Below are 19,237 nucleotides of genomic sequence, written 5' to 3'. Positions count from 1 at the left end.
GGCATAGTCAGGGCTTATGCCAAGTATCACAAATTCTCACCAATGAAAAGGCCCACATCCTTCATCTTTTCTTCTAAAATTTTTTGTTCAGTTAGTGTTTTAATGTTTGTGCTTGAAAACTATATTTAAAAATTTTTATTCTTTAAGTGAGACTTTTTTTTTTTATCCTAACACATTAGATATCCTAACACACAAATATAGGAGACCAAGAAAGTGGATGACTTGTAAACCTTTACCTGAAGGCCTTCAATCGCCAATCGCAGCATGCTGGGTGTAAGCTTAGAGGCTTGCTTGAAGGTGAAGTTACTCCAGTCTATGATCAAAACAAACCCATTCACCTGAAGCTCAGGATCTTCAATCATGGCTTCTAAAGACAGTAAGATGGCACGCAAAATATCCACCAGTGTGTACCTATCAGCAACAGACAAGGACCGCATAAATCTGACAATCACTTTTGTATAAACTATAGAAAGTTTTAGCACACTAAAAACTCCTTTCGAAAAACCTCTGGAATCTTAAGATGATTTTGTTTAAAAAATATTCTTTGAAGAAAAGCTTGATTTGCTGCTTTCAGAGGAAATACTAGAATTTAACATGTACTCTATCCAAAAAAAAATGTACTCTATCAAAATGCTTTCGAAAATATTGTTAGCTTCATATTTTATAACAATTTATTTTACCTTTAGGCTTTCCTATGGTTTTCTAAAATCTTATTTCAACTACCCTGAAAATTAGGCATGGTACTTTAAATAGCTTAAGAATGTTCTCAGTAGTACTGACATTTCATATCCATATATCTGAAAATTTTGAGAACGAGATTTGAGAAAATACATCAATAGACAAGAACAGTGTATGTAAACAGCTATGGTTAAAAGTGCCAACAGATTTTAATTATTTGTATTGAGTCTATATCACAAAGATAAAAAAAAAAAAAAGAAAGAAAGAAAGAAGGAAAAGTGTAAAGACAGAAAGAAAGAAAGATCTATGAGAACAAAGGGAAAATTACCTGTCTATTTAAGGCAGGCCATCCATATTTAGGGGTTAAATCTTTGTCTTTTTTTGCTTTGCATTTTAGCACAGTACCTGGCACATTATAAAAATCCAGTAAATGCTCCTTTTTTCCTGTAAAATGGACTAGACGAGAATGCAAAGACACTGACTGTAGAGTAAGACACTGCCTCAACAAAGGCAGTGGAGGTAAGAATGGAGATAAGAAGCCAAATTTGATATTTCAGGAGAAACTTGTTAAAATTTGACATTTAATTAGACGTTGGGACTAAAATTAAGGAAAGAGTATAAGATGACACACAGATTCTATCTTCAGAGCCTGAATAAGTGGTAAAATCTTAAATCAAAATCAATAATGCAAAAAAAAGAGGATACAGTTAGGAATGGCTGGAAATGTAGCTTGGAATATAACCCATTATATTTGAGAAGCAAATAGTAAACCCAGTTAATATCAGTTAAACATCTGAAAAAGTAGATCCTAAACTTGAGAGAGAGCTCAAGGTTAAACATTCTGGAATCAAAAGCATACAGATCCTAAATTCAAGAAACTGAAGGAGTTAATGTAATCAGAGCTGAGAGAAAAATGAAATAATTATTCTAAGAAGAGAATTCCAGTATTTTAGAGGAATCAGCAAATTAACGCAATACATTAACCATTTCAATTTTTGAGTGCCTTACTTTCAAGTTGTTTGCCCAGAAAAAGCTAGAGAAAAAATCCTGATTGACCTCAGGAAGAGATGGGATGAGGAGGGTGGTAGATGAGGAATAGAAAGCACTGGCTTTTTTAGTAGAAGTGACAGGCTCACCAGGAAGACACTATAAGACAGTGAGTACATATGAAGGAGTAATTCCATTTTTACTTCTAAAAACATTTGAATGTGAAAGGAGAGAGCATAGTAGTTCAGAAAAAAAAAATAATAATTATTAGTGAAACTTCATGTGACTTCTCACTTTTCCTGAGTCTCATTTCCTTACCTGTAAAATCAGTACAATAGTATGGAATAAAATCTCTCTTGGATCCCGGCATTAACCAAGCAAACTGTATGGTGTCAGAAGATTTCTAGATGGAATCTCTTCCCTGTCCCCCAATAGCTGTGTAGCCCTGGACATGTCACTGATTTATAATTTGGAGGTTCAGTTCCCTTACATGAGAAAATGGAAGGATCTACGCTCATCTTACTATATCTCACTGGCAATGGTAGGGGGTAGGTAAGGACATCAAATACATGACTGATTTGGGTGAAAGCATTCACACAATGCTAGCTATACAGCAGATATAGTACATGTTAGTTGGTTGGAATACACACGTAGCATAATTGTGTTGTGATGGTAACCACAGACATAGTGTACTAGGCAGGGTATCATAAGAACTGAAGAATATTCGTTTTTATAGTCTACTTAAAAACTTAATGATGATCTTTAAATAACTTATTATTATTGTAAAAAGCAAAAATCAAGGAGTTATTTTTAAATTTCTGGATAGTATATAGGCTATTTATAGTCCTAAGGACATAACATCCTAAAGTATTTTATGAACACATAAGAAAATAAAACTTTTTGTAGAACTCTAGTACTTGTTTGTCTTTAAATCTATGAAATATGTATGGCTGACTACCTTTAGCTGTCACTTCACGGTTGGCCTATTTCCTTTTTTAAAAAAAATGGCCTCACAGTATTATGACCAAAAGCCTATAAATCTATACAAACTGGAAAGTCGGAGCAAGAAAGTTATATTTCTAGTTAAAATGTAAACCCTCCTCTTTAAAAACATCCATGTAAATTCTGAAGTGTATAATAATATCATAGTAAAGAAAATTAATAATCAGAAAAGTCAACTCATAACTTTTCCCTCGTTATGGTTATTCTTGTACCGATAATAATACCAAATTGCATATATGCCAAAATAGCTTGAATCTTGAAATCGGCTTTGGAAGAACAATGCATTGTACATAAACTCATGGCTGAAAACAAGAGGCAAATTGTTTTAGGTAACACATTTTAAGTATAGTTTTATAAAACTGTATCCAAATCAAGAAAAAAAATTTATATATATATAACTATTCCAAAGAAACTAAAATATGACAAATCTTAGGATCAGCAGGTTTCCAAGGTTTTCAAGAGTAAACCTAACCAAGTTTTAAAATGTAATGTCTTGCTCCAAAAAGAAAATTAAATGATCTTTACATAATCACATTAATGTATAAGTTTAAGAAAAGAAACATAAAAGCATCCTAGCTAACTGCATTCAAAGAGCAGGTCAAAACCACTCTTGACACTCCAGTCCTTGGTTGTCAAACATGTCACATTACTACCATTAGCAGCTCAGCGGGCTATTCCTAAGCAGAGCGTTATTAAACGAGATCTTGCCAAAGTCTGTAAAATATCTTCCGAAGAAATGGAGCATTTTATGAATTTTCTCTCTTCGGGAATCCTAACATCATTATCCTCTTTGAAATTATTTTTAACTGTTACAATTTACAAATTGTCAGCATAATAACATTCCACATGTTCATGTTTGGGGTTTCTACCCCAATTGTAGGAGCTCCACTGTCACTATTTTCCCCTCAAATGTTGGAAAAAAGCCATAAATAATAAACTAGCACATTAATGCAGCTGTTGACTCCTGATTGTGCTTCCCAAAATAGCATTAAGTAAAGCTGGAATCTGAAATCAACTTGGAGAGGATGATGTGCAGTATATACTAAGGTGAATAATGACATCAGTAAAAGATTTTACAACTAGGATACCAGCCCATGTAGACCATTGTTCTTGAGAGAGATCAAAGCTGCAATAATATGTAAAAACTAGATGGAGAAGACTTTGACACCCTTGTCTCCTATTTACTAGAGCAGAGAATCTTCTCCAGCCTCTGGCCATGCAAGGTTTTGGGCGGCTAGCTGGCCTGTGCTTCTCCCCTGAGGTTCACAGCACTCATCCTCTACCACAGCTCACTATCAGTGCAAAGAGCAAACTAAATCACAAAGAGGTCATTCCCTTCCTACTCTCCACCCCTTTCTTTCAGTCTGATAGGGAAAAACCGGCATCTTAGCATCACATTGAATAGCATAACAACCAAACAATTTCCCTTTGCCACTAAATCAATCAACTATTGTTAAATTCTTCATTAAGGCTGTTCCCGCCCCTCAGTTTTCATTAAGCTAGGTCTGAAACACTTCCTGTTAGAAAGGCACTAGGGTAGATACAATGAGAAGAATTACCTTTATTAATGCCTCGAAGTATCATTAATGCTGAAGGTGATGAACCAATCTGCATGTTCTGTATTACTGAAGGGTAATCATAATAATACGTCTATCTGTGTTACTAGTTAAAATTTCCAAAGGAATTTAAAATGCATTTTCTTAATTTCAAAACAAGCTCAAAGTCTCAGTGCCGGTTTTGTTCCTATTATTTTGGAAATGAGGAGACAGATGATGCCTCAGAGAAATTTAGAGAATTCAGAGAATTTAAACAGTTTTCAGAACCATCATGAGAAGCTGGTCTTTCAAACACTAGTTTTCTCCACTGCCTATGGTATCTGAAACCTAGAAGAGAGTTTGATGAATAGGTGTTCTGTTTTTTCATGTCTCAGTGGCATAATGTATGTCAGAAGATAGATCAGGAAGTCAATACCAACATGGCACCATGCCAAGTACCAAGGCACATTCCAACCTGGCCCTAGCAGGGGTTTTAGTAGAGGAAAAGCAACAAGACATTCATAAGATTTGAGATGGGAAGAGGCTAAGTCTATAAAGCCTGGCGGAAATATAAATTCCGAAATATTCATATGTCTGGTTTGTATCACTAAGCACAGATTATGTCTGAGCCTCACTTTAGCTTTACTGCTATGGGAATGCAGGTGAATGAGAACAAGAATCTTTGGAAATGAAACATCTAGAGGAAAAATGTCTTTCCTTGGGGGTGGGGAGACTTTTTTTGTGCATCTACTGATACCAAAATAAAATAAAATAAAACAAAACAGAATTGTGCTAGAAAAATACAAACATATCAGAACAGCAACTCTTCTTTTCAGGACAGAATAATCTAAGCAGGTGCCTGTTTAATACAATCTTTGCCTTCCGGAGATTTATTCTAGCAACTTAACTTTCTGTTCCTAATTGTCTATATTCTGATGTTTAATCAAGACTTTCTAAACCATTGATTATTTTTTTAATTATCAGAGCTTGCTTTATTGATATAACTATATTTATTTTTTTTCTAGATTTATGTTGTTGTTTATACACACACAAAAAAATTGACCAATTCACTGGTTATGGGTGAAATACTTAACTGCTCTGTGCCTCAGTTTCCTCATCTGCGAAATGTGGATATTAACAGGACTTACCTCTCATGATTGTAAGAAGATTTAATAAATCAATGTTTGTTAAGTGCTAGAAGGATGCCTGACACATGCTCTAAAAGTGTTTTAAAATTAATGAATTAGTTAAGTATTAATTAAAATGAAACAATGAGAGGTTGAATTCAGTGAACCAAGTAGGCAATGTTCTCTGTATACAACATTGAGTAGCCCACAGCTGCACCTAAGCCCTGAACTTCCAATATTGGCAAAGAGTACCCTCACTAAGCACTTACAACCTCTTTGGCAGCAATTTAGCTTTTCAAGTTTTTCCTTCCCAGAGAGGTTATATGTCCCTTGATGGTACAAAAATGTGTTACTTGTGTCTTTATTTGCCCCTAACACATAACAAATTTCTATGTAGCAAATGCTTGACTGAAGTGTACTTTTAAAAAAATTGATTTGAAAAATTGAGTACTATTCACTCAGTTATAAGGACCCAACATACAGAGACATCCTTTCCCTCATGTCAATAGTTTCATTTACTATGTTGAAAAAATACACGTACCTGTCCTCAACAACATAAAAGAACTCAATCATTTCCCAAGAATGAAGGAAATGTGTTAATTTACTAAGGATAATTTATTAATTTGGTTCATATTTTAAAATATATTTAAACATTTTTGAGGCATCCTTTCAGTATGTTGTATTAATCTCAAATTATTTTCTTCTCTTCAACTTTGTTTAAAGTTACACATTTGAAACATAAAAAAAGCCTGGTTTGGGCCAGACCCAATCAATGTCCTACTAAAGGTTAGCATTCTTGGTCTTTGTTATTATTTCAGAGTTATTTCACTAATTACTTTAAATTACCCTAGTTTTTAGAGACTTACTTTTCTTTCTTTTTTCTTTCTTTCTTTTTTTTTTTTTTTTTTTTTTTTTAGAGATTTGTTCCAATAGTTCACTAACATTTCTCAGGACAACTTTTCTCTCTCTCATTTTATATGGTATGAACCAAGAGCATAGAATGGAATAAGCTGTAGTGTCCAGAGTATTTATTAAAAGGTTATCTCTATAAGGAAGCAATATAGAAGCTCTGCTAGGACAGAAATCCCATGAAATCCATATTTATCATTTCTAGATTTGACTTAATCTTTAAATCTGCCCATAATGCAGCACGGCAATGCCTCCGGGATTTTGAAGGTAGAAATTCCTGACCATACACAATATGTGATACTGTGAAGCAATAAGTTGAGAAATACTTAAATATTTTAATAAACTGAGCTAAGAAGTCTTGAAAAATCAGGCACCTCCCCTCAAGAAAAATTAAACCTCTTTTTTTCTGTTTGTTTTTGTTTTTAACATTATGAAGTAAGTGTTTCTCCTTAATTATCTAGTTAATTGACTGTTTTAATCTATTTTAGTCATTTTTATTTTATTTTGTATTTTATTTTATTTTATTTTAGTATATTTCTACAGAAGAGTAAAACTTTGTGGCTGGGATTAAGGCAAATCTGTATAGTCTACGGTTATTTATTTTTTTATTTCAATCTATCATCATCATAAAGCTTCTTTCAATTTGGGGATGGGTCACGTTTTAATAAATGGGAACATAATAATAATTCAATCTAAAGCTACAAATAAATGACTGACCATTCATCTAATATTTTCTTTTTTTATGAAAAAGTCATGCAAAATAAACAAACAGAAAATAATATGTGATTTAGGGAAATTTTAGGATAAGTTTCAAGATCATAGCAATATCTGACCAGGCAGCCTTCTACCCCTCCCAGATCTTCAATGCTCTAAGTGATAATCAATATCTATTATGACAAGTCAAAATGAGCTGCAAAAAAGTCAGTGCTTTCTGAATTGCCACTATTTTAAGAATCATTTTAGTGTAGCTGTATTTAATTTCTAATGGTTATTAACCAGATTTCTAATAAATGGTTGTTTGTTGTGCAAAAGTATAGAGAAATACTTTATAAGTTTAATGACATAAAATACTATTTGCAAGCTAACTGTAAAATTACAGACCAACTGTTAGAATATATGTCATCATTATATTTTAGGTGATACAGTTTACTCATGAATATTCCCAATAAGCATGTGCCAGTAATGTTCAACTTCTCAGATACCTGCTCTCATGTCCTAGGGTCTACACCATGATCTACTTTTATTCCGAACTTTATTTTCTTAAGGTAATATAATCTCTTCTAGCCTAATGGTACATGATCCTCATATTCTGTTGTTGAAATCAAGTGGAAATTTGAAGTTATCTGCTGAGTCCTAAGCAGGGTGCTGTCACTCAGCAAAGGAGTACAGCATGCAATGCCTGGAGGACTCCCACATTCCTGTGATGCAGTGAAACAATCAATCGTTTTTAATTTTGTGGAGTTGACTTCTGTTTTCACGAATTATGTTAGACAATCTCAAAGAAAGATAATTTTGTATGACTCTCTTCCAAGGATAGCTTGCTCAATAAATGTAATAAGTCATCTGGGCCTGTTCTATTCTTTTTTAAAAGAACCACAGGCCACCCTGAAAGTCATTTTGACATTTCAGTATTTCATTTTTTTAAGACTTATTATAAGGTGGGTACACTGTAAATATTATTTTACTTTAGTCATCCTGAAGATTCCACATCTCTTGGAAAGGCCTTGGAAATGGTCCAATTCAATAACCTGAAACTGACTGGCATTTCATTGCAGTAAAAAGAGACACTATTTTATTTATAGTCGCCATCACACACATTTACTATTCTGTCTCTTGAGGAGCACAAAAACTGTTTTACAAATTTAATATAGAAGAAAGTATGTATCAGATAACTTCCTACTTAGAATTCTTTTTTTAAAAAAATGCATAACTCAATTTAATACAACAAATATTTACTGGGCATTAACTCTAGTTCAGGTGCTGTTATAATAATATACAGACTAATTACTTCAGAGGTCCTTACAAAGTTCTTCAAAATTTATTTTAAAAATCTTCCTTTTCCCTTTGGGAAGTTGGAAATAACCTGATTTCCAAATAAAGGGGGGCATTTTTTCTACCACATTCCTGGAATTTCTCTGTGTAATTGTAGACATTCCACCTGTTGTTTCCTTAAAACAATGCTATTTTATTTATTTAAAACAATGCTACTTAAAAAAAAAGAGAAGAAAAGCTGTTGAAAGCCAAGTAATTCATTTCCAACTCAAGGAAGGTGGTCAGAATTGTGTTTAGATGTTCGGTCTTCTCAAGAGACAGGTTATTTGGGCTGGCAGGATCAGAGAATGGAGGTGAAAACCCCAGACTCAGAGAACAGGGGAGGAACAAGAGAATTTGGCACCTGAGGAATATATCCACCTAGTAAGGCAAACACCTAAGAAAGGTGGTAGAAATTGCTGTAGGAATCAAGTCAGATAAGACTGGAGGCTGCAGAGTATAAGAAAAAGGGGATTCAGGCCAAAGATAGGAAAAAGGCTGGTGACATCCTGGTACTGCCAGAATGGCAGCTGATCTGCAGGTTTCAGGGCAGTTCTTATGCACTTATCCCAATGATAAAGGTTTACAGACGATATCAAGAAGGCAGACATGCCTATTTATCCACTAGTCCTTGTTATTGGGTATATGTAGATCTCGGATGAGAAGCAGGCAGAGAGAAGGAGGAAGTGACTTTAAGAATATAGGAGAGGAAACAACTGAATTTTAGACAAGTCTAAATAACTTGTATATCTTCTGACCTTAGTGTAATATAAATTTTTGATTTTTCCTGTTCATTTCTAACCATAGAAATCAAATTCACAATTATTAGTCTATAGATCCTGATAGGGTATTTTTGCAGAACACAGCTTCTCATTTCTAATTTCAAATATACAAATTGTAATACTTAAGATTTTGTATAGATTTAATAAAAATAGTTCTATATATCAATTAATAAATCCCTTCCCACTGTAGCTTTACAGGGAGATAGATTTTGATTACTAGTAACCTATCCTTTAAATGAAAGCATAAGATAGACAACAAAAACTTAGTTGCTTTAGTAATCTGAGATAATCAGCTTCCCATATACATGAGAACTATGTGTGATTTTCATCTTAGGTTTATAAATCAGTGTGAATATTAATTCACTTATAAGAATAAATAAAAATAGATCTAATGTAAATGGATGACTCCCTAAACGCAATCTGCCTAATATCTTTAACAGACTTTTGAGACACATTTAAATATAAAATTTCCACCACTTCCATTTCATTGTAGCTCAATAAACAAAGTTCTAATCCAAATAACATATGAATATCAGGCTCTTTCATAGATAAGAGTTTTCCAATTTTGATTGATATCCACAATAACTGGTTTGTATGATCCGATAATGTACTTCTCAGATGGCGGGGGGGGGGGGGGTGGGAGGAAAGCTTTCTGAAGAAATATTTTGGTCAAAGGATGGCATTTCATGGTCCTTTATACTTAGCTACCTGATAAAAATATAGCGAGATCTCTATAACCAACCAAAGTAAGTAATGGAACTCTCTCTCTGAGTTTCTGATCTTTATAATTTTATGATTCTCCAAATAGTAATTTGTCTTTATATTTACATAAAAAATAATCAGAGTAGTTCTCAACCTAGAATGCAGAAAAAAGATGACCAATTAAAGGGTAAAAACCTGTTTAAAAATATCAAATTACATTCTAAGATCTCAAGGCTCTGGGTAGCCTGTCTAGAGATCTATATGATTTCTCAGTCACTGAGAAAGTCTTTTACAATTGCTCCAGAGACAGTTTAAACTAGCCAGATGCATTAAAAGTTACCACTCACAGAACTAAAAATACACCAACCAGCTTCATATGATTCATAGTTCTGATAACATTCTTAAGTTCTGTGAAACATGTTAACTTTGAACTTAATTGAAACTACCTTACACAAGAGCCTTTATAATTTATTTTATATCTTTCAGTCTGAGAAAAGAATTCTGATTAGGAAGTAGAAGAGTCACTATGCCTTTTTCTATCATAATGTAGATGAAATAAGACTTCTTTCTCCACCATTAAACATCAAGAGCTCAAAAAGTCTACTAAGTGACATATCTGAACATTTTCCACTTTCTTCCAAAAGATGAAAAATCACTTCAGACAGGAAACATATTCTTTCGATTAGTGGCAGGTGTAGAACAAGCACACCAGTCAGCCTTTATTTCAGCATCGATGGGCATGCTCAGTGACAGGGTATACAGCTCTTCCTTTTTATCGAAGTGACACACATCATATTATTCCTTCATCTATTCATCACCAAGACAAAAAGTGCCCGAGCAATAAAACTACTTGATCTTGGTTGAACACGAGGCTATTTTTAAAAAACAAAACCTCTAAAGAGATGATAATGATGATGATGATGATGATGATGAGGAGGAGGAGGAGGAGGAGGAGGAGAGGGAATCTAGTTTTAAAATTTCTTTAAAAAGAAAGAGAAAAAGCTGTCTCTATTCTGTACTAATTTCTCCACAGAACAGTAAACTTATTCAGGAGGTGAAAAATGTAACAGCTTTTAAAATTTAGAAGTTAAATGAATTATATTGGAGCACGATAAAGTGGTTCAGGAAGCACTTTGAAGCTGCAGTAGAAACTGGAGCTACTGAAGTAAGAGTTTCAAAGAAAAAGAAAAAGGCCCCATCCCGCTCCCTAGGGTGTCCTCCAAAAACTCATTTTTCAGTTCCAGTTTCTCTTTTTCCCCAGATAGATAAACAAAAACATCAAAGCCGTAAAGCTATGACACGACTCGGCATAAATTCTGGAAAATGAACCCCTAATACAAGTCGGAATTTAGGATTTACCTGCTCTGATCCCAGTTGGCAGCGAAAAGGACCAGAATCTTCCTGCCATAGTGGTCCAGATTGGCCAGGCCCCCAGGGAAGCCATCCTTCAGTGCCTGTTTGATGCCAGGGTCAGTGGCCTTGAAGCTTTTGAACATGTCCAGGTTCTGCTGCCGATACTCAAAGTATTGGGCCAAGAGGCGGAAGGCCTCAAAGTGATGAAACTTCCTGGCCCGCAAGAAGCGTAAAATGAAGGCATCATCCGTGCGCAGAAAGCCAATGTCTGGCCTTGTGATGACCATATCCCTCACCTCCTGAATGTCCTGGTGCAGTGTGTCTGGGTTCTCGTTGAGCTCCAGGCGAGCTTTCTCCAGGGTCTCAGGAGAGAGCCCAGCTTGCAAATGAGTCATTGTTCTGCTTGTTCCTGAGCCTTCCCTTCCTCTTGCTGACTGTCCCACAACCAGCCTGGTCCTTGCCACCACCACTCTCTGGCTTCCAGACCTTGATGCCGCCTGCTTCCTCTTCTTTACAGGAAATAATTTGTCTCAGTGTCCAATCAAGTACCCTGTTGCACCTGCATTCCCACAGCTTTTCTATGAAAGATATAAACTTCTTTCTCCGCCCCCTAAAAACAACACCCCCACTTCGGTTCCCTCTTCTCTTCCCTTTAAAGAGATGTGGACCTCTGGCGGTCCCAGCACGTCTCTTCCTGTCCTTTCGCTCTCCTAATAAAACACCCCCTAATCGCACCCAGCACCGGTGGCGCTTATCTTGGTACTGTCCTCTTCTCTCCCAAGATGTAACAAAAACAACCCCACGCACATCTCAGCCCCAGCACTGTGCTGCTTCTGCGGTCCCTACCGAAGGATGCTCCTGCCAGGGATAATGATGGGAATTCTGATTAATAATAAGGTGGCTCTTCAGCGCTGAGCTCCAGGCTGGGAGAGAGCATCTTTGCCAGAAAGAAAAAGAGAGAAAGAGGGGGAAAGCAAGCTTATTCCTCCTTCTGCTTATTCGAAGATTTTGTTTTTAAAAGACATTTGTGGGGTTTTATTTAAAAATTATTATAATCCAATTAGGTAGAGACTCTTCAGATAGCTCATCTTCCCTTCTTCCCTCTTAGATACACCGTGATCTCATAAGGCGCCAGAAGGGTTTTTGCTGAGCTCCCCCCGCCAACCCCCACCCCCAACTTCTGTCTTCCTCTAGCCCTTTATTTCAACGGACTTGCCGCGGGGGTGGTGGATTGGGTAGGGGGGAGGGCTGGGGAGATCTCTCTGCGAACGTACATTACAAATGCAAGGTGGTGGGGGGGGGAAGGGGAGAAGAGGAGTAGAGGATAAAATAAAAATGTCTCTACTTTTTCTATAAAACCCCAGAGCTAGAGAGAAGAAAGAGCAGACGGCTCCTACCAGCAAACCCGGAGGCGGGGACGCTAAGCAATGCGGCACTCCCCGGCATCCATGAGCCGCGGCTTCGGCAGCGGCGGCGGCGACAGCATCAACTCCTTTCGGTGGGATGGATCCAGCAGAGAAGAGGGGCGGTAGCCGGGACCCGGACCAAAGACGCACTGGGGAGCAGCGGTGGCCACATCGTCCGCGAGCAGCCTGCTTGCTGCCTCTCCCAGAGGGGTCCGGGTGGGGTGAGGGCAGAGCTAGGGCCACGGCTGTCCTGGGTCCTCGCCCGGCCCTGCCATTCTCGCCTTCAGGAGAGAGGAAAGGGAGCGGGAATCGAACGCCTGGACGGAGAAGGCCACGCGGGCGGCAGCCGCCTTTGTGCGCCCGAGGCCGCCGGGGCAGTGGGCGCGGCGGGGCTGCTGCTGCGGGGCACGAGCCTCCTGCCGTGCGCGCCCGGGCGGCGGGAGTCAGGCGCGCCCCTCCGGCTGCTGCTGCTGCGGCTGCTGCTGCGGCTCCGGCTGCCGCTACTAAAAGAGGACTCGGCTCAGCCCAACTCCTCTCTAATTATCCCAGCACGGATCTCGCTGCTACGTAAGCACTCACTCAAGTCGCGCACGCACTCCTTGCCTCTCTCCCAGACTCGTTTGGGTAGGACGGCAATTTCGGGGACATTCAAATATCCCGAGCCCCAAGTTTAGCCTACTTCTTGACCCCACTCCCTAGCGTGTTACCCCGGCAAGCATCGCCTGACCAAGGCGGGGCAGAGACGCCTTGCAGCCTCCCCACACCCCTCTCTCACCCTTTGTGTGCAAGACCCTGGGGCCGCCGGGCGAGTAGCCTTTGTAGACCGTAATTCACATTGACACACATTTTCTAGTTCCTGTAGGAGGTTATTTTGATGTGGAAGGAGCACCGAAACATTTTATACTTTCTACATTTGTTAATAGAAATGTTTAATTTAGAAAAGAAGACGAGTGTTTCCCAAGCATTATGTTGATGATTAAGCCTCCGGGGGAACTTAGGTAAATGGTATTTCAACCACAAACTCTGGCTGCTAAATTCCTATTGAAGAGGGTGAAAATCAGCATGGGGGCAGGAGGAACGGTTCTTGGGGGGAGGAAAAATAGGCACTCCTTGATTCACTTCTTATCTCATACTAAAGGAAGTATTCCTGGACACACATACTATTGTTCACTCAGTTTTATACATCTGTATGCTAGAATCATCATAAATGAACAGGGATCTTTAAGCTTATCTACAGGTTTGAGGAAAAGAAATGTTTTCTATTTTCAAAGTATGTATTACTGAGCATGTCGCTAAGACCAACTTCTGGTTTACAAACTGTAGAATGAGGTCTTGAGTTCGAGTCAACTCAATGAAAAAATATCTACCGACTCCTACCATGTGTAGGGTATTGCCATAGAATCTATGGATAGATGATCTTGAAGACAAGAAAAGAAGGAAGGACGGAAGGAAGGAAGGAAGGAAGGAAGGAAGGAAGGAAGGAAGGAAGGAAGGAAGGAAGGAAGGAAGGAAGGAAGAGAAAGAAAGAAAAAAAGAAAGAAGAAAGAAAAAGAGGGAGGGAGAAGAAGGATGGCAGATCTATACCATTTTATTAATTAAACAATGCAAAATAATGTAGGAAACAATAAGAATAAATTACACACACACATACAATCAATTTACGTTTTAATTGGAGACAGAAAATAAACCTTATAGATAGATATCTGTGTATTACATATATATGCTATATATATTTAAGGCTCTTCTATAACTATGTGATTATGACTTTCCAAAACATTCTGAATAAAATATGAACTGTTAAATAATTTGGTTCTCACTTTAAAAAAAAAAATTTAAATCATTTTGGGCCAGAATTCTAGAAATTGAAGAAAATTCGTCTCATATCAACTGTATAAAGGGGTTTTAGCCATCAACCAAAACTCAGAGACAGTTCTCCATGGATCTCTTGTGTTTCTGTATATCTTATGAGTAAGACACTAACTGCTCTTTTTTCCAGACTATCTTTTCAAGGCTATATGTATACTGAACAGCCTTGGAAGAGCCTTGGAAGTTAGAGATTTTCATCTGAACAAAGGGTAGATTTGCTTAGAGCTTTGGAAGACAGAATAGTGTCTCTCTCCTGAACAAAGGACAGGCCTTGGAGGTTAGAATTTCCATCTGAACAAAGGGTAGGTTTGCTTAGAGCTTTGGAAGACAAAGATAGTGTCTCTCCTGAGCAAAGGGCAGGCAGGCTTATTTGAGTTCTCTCAACTCAGAGTAACTCTCTTGTAACACCACCCACTGTGTATACAAATATTACCTGACAGTCTTCTATTAGGCTCATGAGAATTGGGTCTCTAGAAACTACAACAAAATATACTGATGCCCATATTCTTGCTGCATGTGAATGATAGTCTTTTATTTCTAACCCAGGAATTTTGCATCTTCTGCCATCATCTACGAAACTATGGCCAACTAACTTATTAGTTTTCAAGTAGGGTTAAAACTCAGATTTTTCGAGGTGCTTAAAAATCCATTGCTTAATTTTGTCCTCTGAAATGAAAATATTAAACTATATTTTTAGAAAGAAACAAAATTAAATTGGTATGGTGTTACCTATATTTAGTCATAATATTTTTATATCAGTAATAGGATTGCTTCAAGTAAGGTTCATTTTAATATATCAGTATATGATATAAATAGCCTCTATCATGCAATAAGGTTGTTAGAATAGGACAGTTAGATACATATAAGAATATTTTTCATTATACTTACAAACTCTTAAGTCCTTACAATGATCGTACTATTATTCTTTCTATATTTATATATTTGAAGTCAGTTCCAAAACCAAAATAAATACCAAAGCCATCTAGACTTAAACAAGGTATTTATCTAGATGACATCAAATCATTTGATTCTCATTCAATATTAATTTACTTTGCCAAATTAATGCAAAGTAATTTAGGAATGAGAATGTGAAAATAAATTAACTAAACAAAGGATTAATTAAAGCGTTATTAGAAAATAATTAAACCAAGGACTTAAGGTATTTTCAAGCAACCTGAAAGGACCATTTGGTTTCCTGCTATATTTAAAATGGATAGAGTTAAGTAATTCATGTTTTAACACATTTTATCCCATTTATTAAATTATATACACAAACACACAAACAGAAAGGGACAAAAACAAAAATGTACAGCTCAATATATATTAAAAGCAAACACCTGTGTAAATACCCACCCAGGTCAAGGAATAGAACAACACCCAGAAAGCACCCTCTTTTCCCCTTATAACTAACCACGGGCCATGCTACCTTCACTTTGAAAATCATGAATGTTTTTCTTTAAAATTTTACCTACTAAGTCAGTACCCACTACAATTTAGTTTTTCTTGTTATAACGTAAATTAATGTAATCTTTCATATGTAATGTTGTGATTGGCCACTTTCATTTATTATTATGTTTGTGAGATTCATTGATGTCTCATGTAGTTAGTTCATCTTATTCAATGATGATGCATGGAATTTTATTTTATAAACAATATACTTATTCATTCTACTGCTAATGGAAATTTGGTTGTTTCCTATTTGGGGCTATTATAAATCATGATACATATTTTTCGGTGCACATGAATACACCTAGAAATGAAATTGCTGGCTTATTTGAAATGTGTGTCTTCAAATTTAATAAATAATGCCAAACAAGTTTCCAAATGGTTGTGCTATCTCACTATCGCCACAGCAGTACATGAGGTTTCTCCCTGTACCGTACTCTCAGAAGTCCTTATTATTGTCCATCATTATAACTATAACAGTTCTGATTTTGAACAGGGGTATTGCATGGTGGTTTTGGTATGTATCCCCATGATTATTAATGAGATTGAGCAAGTTTTCAAATTTTTTAGCTAAATTTTTTTGTATAACTTTTTTATGTAAAGTGTCATTTCAAGAATTCTGCCCATTTTTATAATGGGTTGTTTATTGCTTAATTATGACTTGTGGAACCTCTTAATAGATTCTCAGCATGAACTCTTTGTCAGTTCTCCATGTGCTGCAAATATTTTCTAGTCTGGCTTGCCTTTCACTCTCTTAATAGTATCTTTTGATTAACACAATTTTAAATTTCAATGTCATTCAATTTTCTCCCTTAGTGCTTTTTGGATCCTGTTTAAATGAGTGGCTCTGATATTACCTTCTAGAAGTTTTATCGTTTTTGTCTTTGATATTTAGACCTGCAGTCCACTTGTGACTGAGTTTACTGGATGATATGAAAAAGGAATCGAGTATGAGTTTTTTAAATATGAATATTCAATTGACTCAGCATCATTTGTTGAGATTATTTATTAAAAAGACTCTTTTTTTCTACTGAACAGAAGAGCTACCATTGCCACAAAATAATTGTCCATATAGCCAGGATTTAATTCAATATGATTTTAAAGCCCACAAGACATCATTATTGTATATAATTGATATTTCTCAGTGGTTCTCAAAGTGTGGTCCCCAGACCAGTAGTATTAACATCATCCAGAAACTTTTTAGAAATGTAAATTCCCACCCCTGACATACTTTATCAGAAATCTTGGTGTGGAACCTACCTCACAATGCTTTCCAGCCAGTCTTTCAGGTGATTCTAATCTACACTAAAGTTTGAGAATCGCTCTAGATTAATGTACATATTTATCATTTTTATTATTTTTTATTGCTTCTCAGATATCTGTATTTCAATGTAGAATAGTTTTCTTTTACCTAAAGAAAACCCTTTACTATGTTCTTTCGTACAGATCTAAGGATTATAAATGATTTTTTTTTGTTTGCCTGAAAGTCACTTTATTTGTACTCTTCAAGAATATTTTTGCTAGATATAACATTCTAGATTAGCAGCTTTCTTTCAGCACTTTCAATATTTGTATCCATTATTTTCTGGCTTGTATTATTTCTGTTATAAAGTTAGCTATCGATCTTTCTATTATTCCTTGGAAAGTATTCCCTATTTCTCTCCAAGCTACTTTGTTTTTTTCTTCCTGTCTTTCATTTCCATCAATGCTACTCTACTCTTTTTATCACATTGCTCTTTTATCACTCATATTCTTGTATAACTTTATACATTTTTTTAAGATCCTGCTTCTTGATTCTATTTTGATGGCTCTTATCTGTTTTAGAATGATCTAAGTCATCATACAGTATCTCCAAATATTACTTTGGCTCCATTTTCTTTCTCCTCTGATTCCAGAATTCCAATTATATAGGTGTTTTATCTCCTCACTGCTTCCTCTGTATCTCTTACTGTATCATCTGCATTTCCATTATTTTTTTCTCTCCATCTTTTATTTTGAATATTTTCTGTCTCATCTGCTTTCAGTTCATTAAACCACTCTTCAACACTTGTCAATCTACTGTTCTGTTTTTTGACTGTCTCTTCACTGAATTATTAAATTTATATTATTTAGTTCTAGGATTTCTACTAACTACACACACAAACATGTCAGTTATACTGTGATTATCAATATCATTTTTTATCTCCTTGAACATAATAAACAGTGATTTAAAAGTCTTTGATTACTTCAATGTCTTGGTTCCTGGTGGAGCTTCTCTATTATTATCTATTATTTTATCTATTGTTTATATTGGTTTTCATTTATATTGTATATTTTTGAGTGTCTGCCAGTTTTTATACTCTTGTCATCGCACTTATAAAATTATTTATAGATATGAATTAAGGCCTGGGATAACATAGTCTTCCTCCAAAGAATTGGCATTGGCTTCTATCAGTCATCTGGAAACACCTGCACTTATGGATGCTAGAACTTTGGATCCTTTTACTCCTATTTCAGGGAATGAAATTATTTGCAGCTGAGTTGCAGTCTCTAGGAAGTCAAGTATACTTCTAATATACTTCCCTTTGGTGGGCCCTGAACTCTAATACCTGTCCTATAGACCTTCAAAGTTGTCAAAAGTACTGGTTAGCCTCTCAAACTCTAAGCTCCTTTCTCTTTAATCATAAAGTGCTTCTAAAGGAAAATGTGGCCCCAAATACTGAATATACCTCATCTTACTTCCCTCTGATCCGATATTATTGGCTCTCTGATATCTTTAGGGAGTGTTTGCTTTTGCTGATTGTCACTTCTAGATGTCCTCAGTAGGAGTATTGATCTCTAAAATACCTAAACAGAGTCTTTTTTTCCAATGGGACTGAAGGATAATTCAAACCAATTTCCAAATTTTCATATTACTTATAGATAATTTTTTAATGTTAGAGAGCATAAACTTATATCTATATTTATAACATATAATTGAGATATATAAAACTATTTTACCAGCAGGAACTATGTCTGCATTATTAAATCACTATTGAGAGTTTATGTTCACAAAAAAAAAACACAAATATTTACCTGAGAATTAGAACATATTTCTAAATTTTCCCTTTAGTATTTATTTCTCAAGTGCTTATTTGCTTCATCATTTGTAAGTTTCACTCGCAGATAAATGACAGCTGATCCCAAAAGTATAGGAAAAAGTTTATAGGTTTAAAATTAATTAAATTAAAATTTAAAATTGGGGATTTTATTTTTTTAATGTTGAGATAATTTTAGATTCACATCAAGTTTTATAAAATAATATGGAGAGATCAAATGCACACTTAGCTCAGTTTCTCCCAATGATAACATATCACAATCAGAATATTAACATTGATACAGTCAAAAGACAGAACATTTCAACATCATAAGAATCCTTTCTGTTGTCCTTTTTC

At 35.8% G+C, this 19,237-nt stretch overlaps 1 protein-coding gene across 1 annotated transcript in view; it reads right to left on the bottom strand.

The window, feature by feature from the left end:
* CLVS2 (clavesin 2) overlaps positions 1 to 12,898 on the bottom strand; it is a 66,888-nt gene extending 53,990 nt beyond the window's left edge. Inside the window, exons 1-3 of the mRNA XM_016154065.2 lie at positions 12,504 to 12,898; positions 11,113 to 12,043; positions 237 to 411 (exon numbers count right to left, since the gene is read on the bottom strand). Of these exons, the coding sequence (XP_016009551.1) occupies positions 237 to 411; positions 11,113 to 11,501 (564 nt within the window). The 5' untranslated portion in view covers positions 11,502 to 12,043; positions 12,504 to 12,898. The remainder of the gene's footprint in view (positions 1 to 236; positions 412 to 11,112; positions 12,044 to 12,503) is intronic.
* Between the last annotated feature and the right edge of the window lie 6,339 nt (positions 12,899 to 19,237).

This window comes from Rousettus aegyptiacus, unplaced genomic scaffold, assembly GCF_014176215.1.
Source record: "Rousettus aegyptiacus isolate mRouAeg1 unplaced genomic scaffold, mRouAeg1.p scaffold_m13_p_1, whole genome shotgun sequence".
NCBI classification, from domain to species: Eukaryota; Metazoa; Chordata; class Mammalia; order Chiroptera; family Pteropodidae; genus Rousettus; species Rousettus aegyptiacus.
This window is presented reverse-complemented; position numbering and strand designations above follow the sequence as displayed.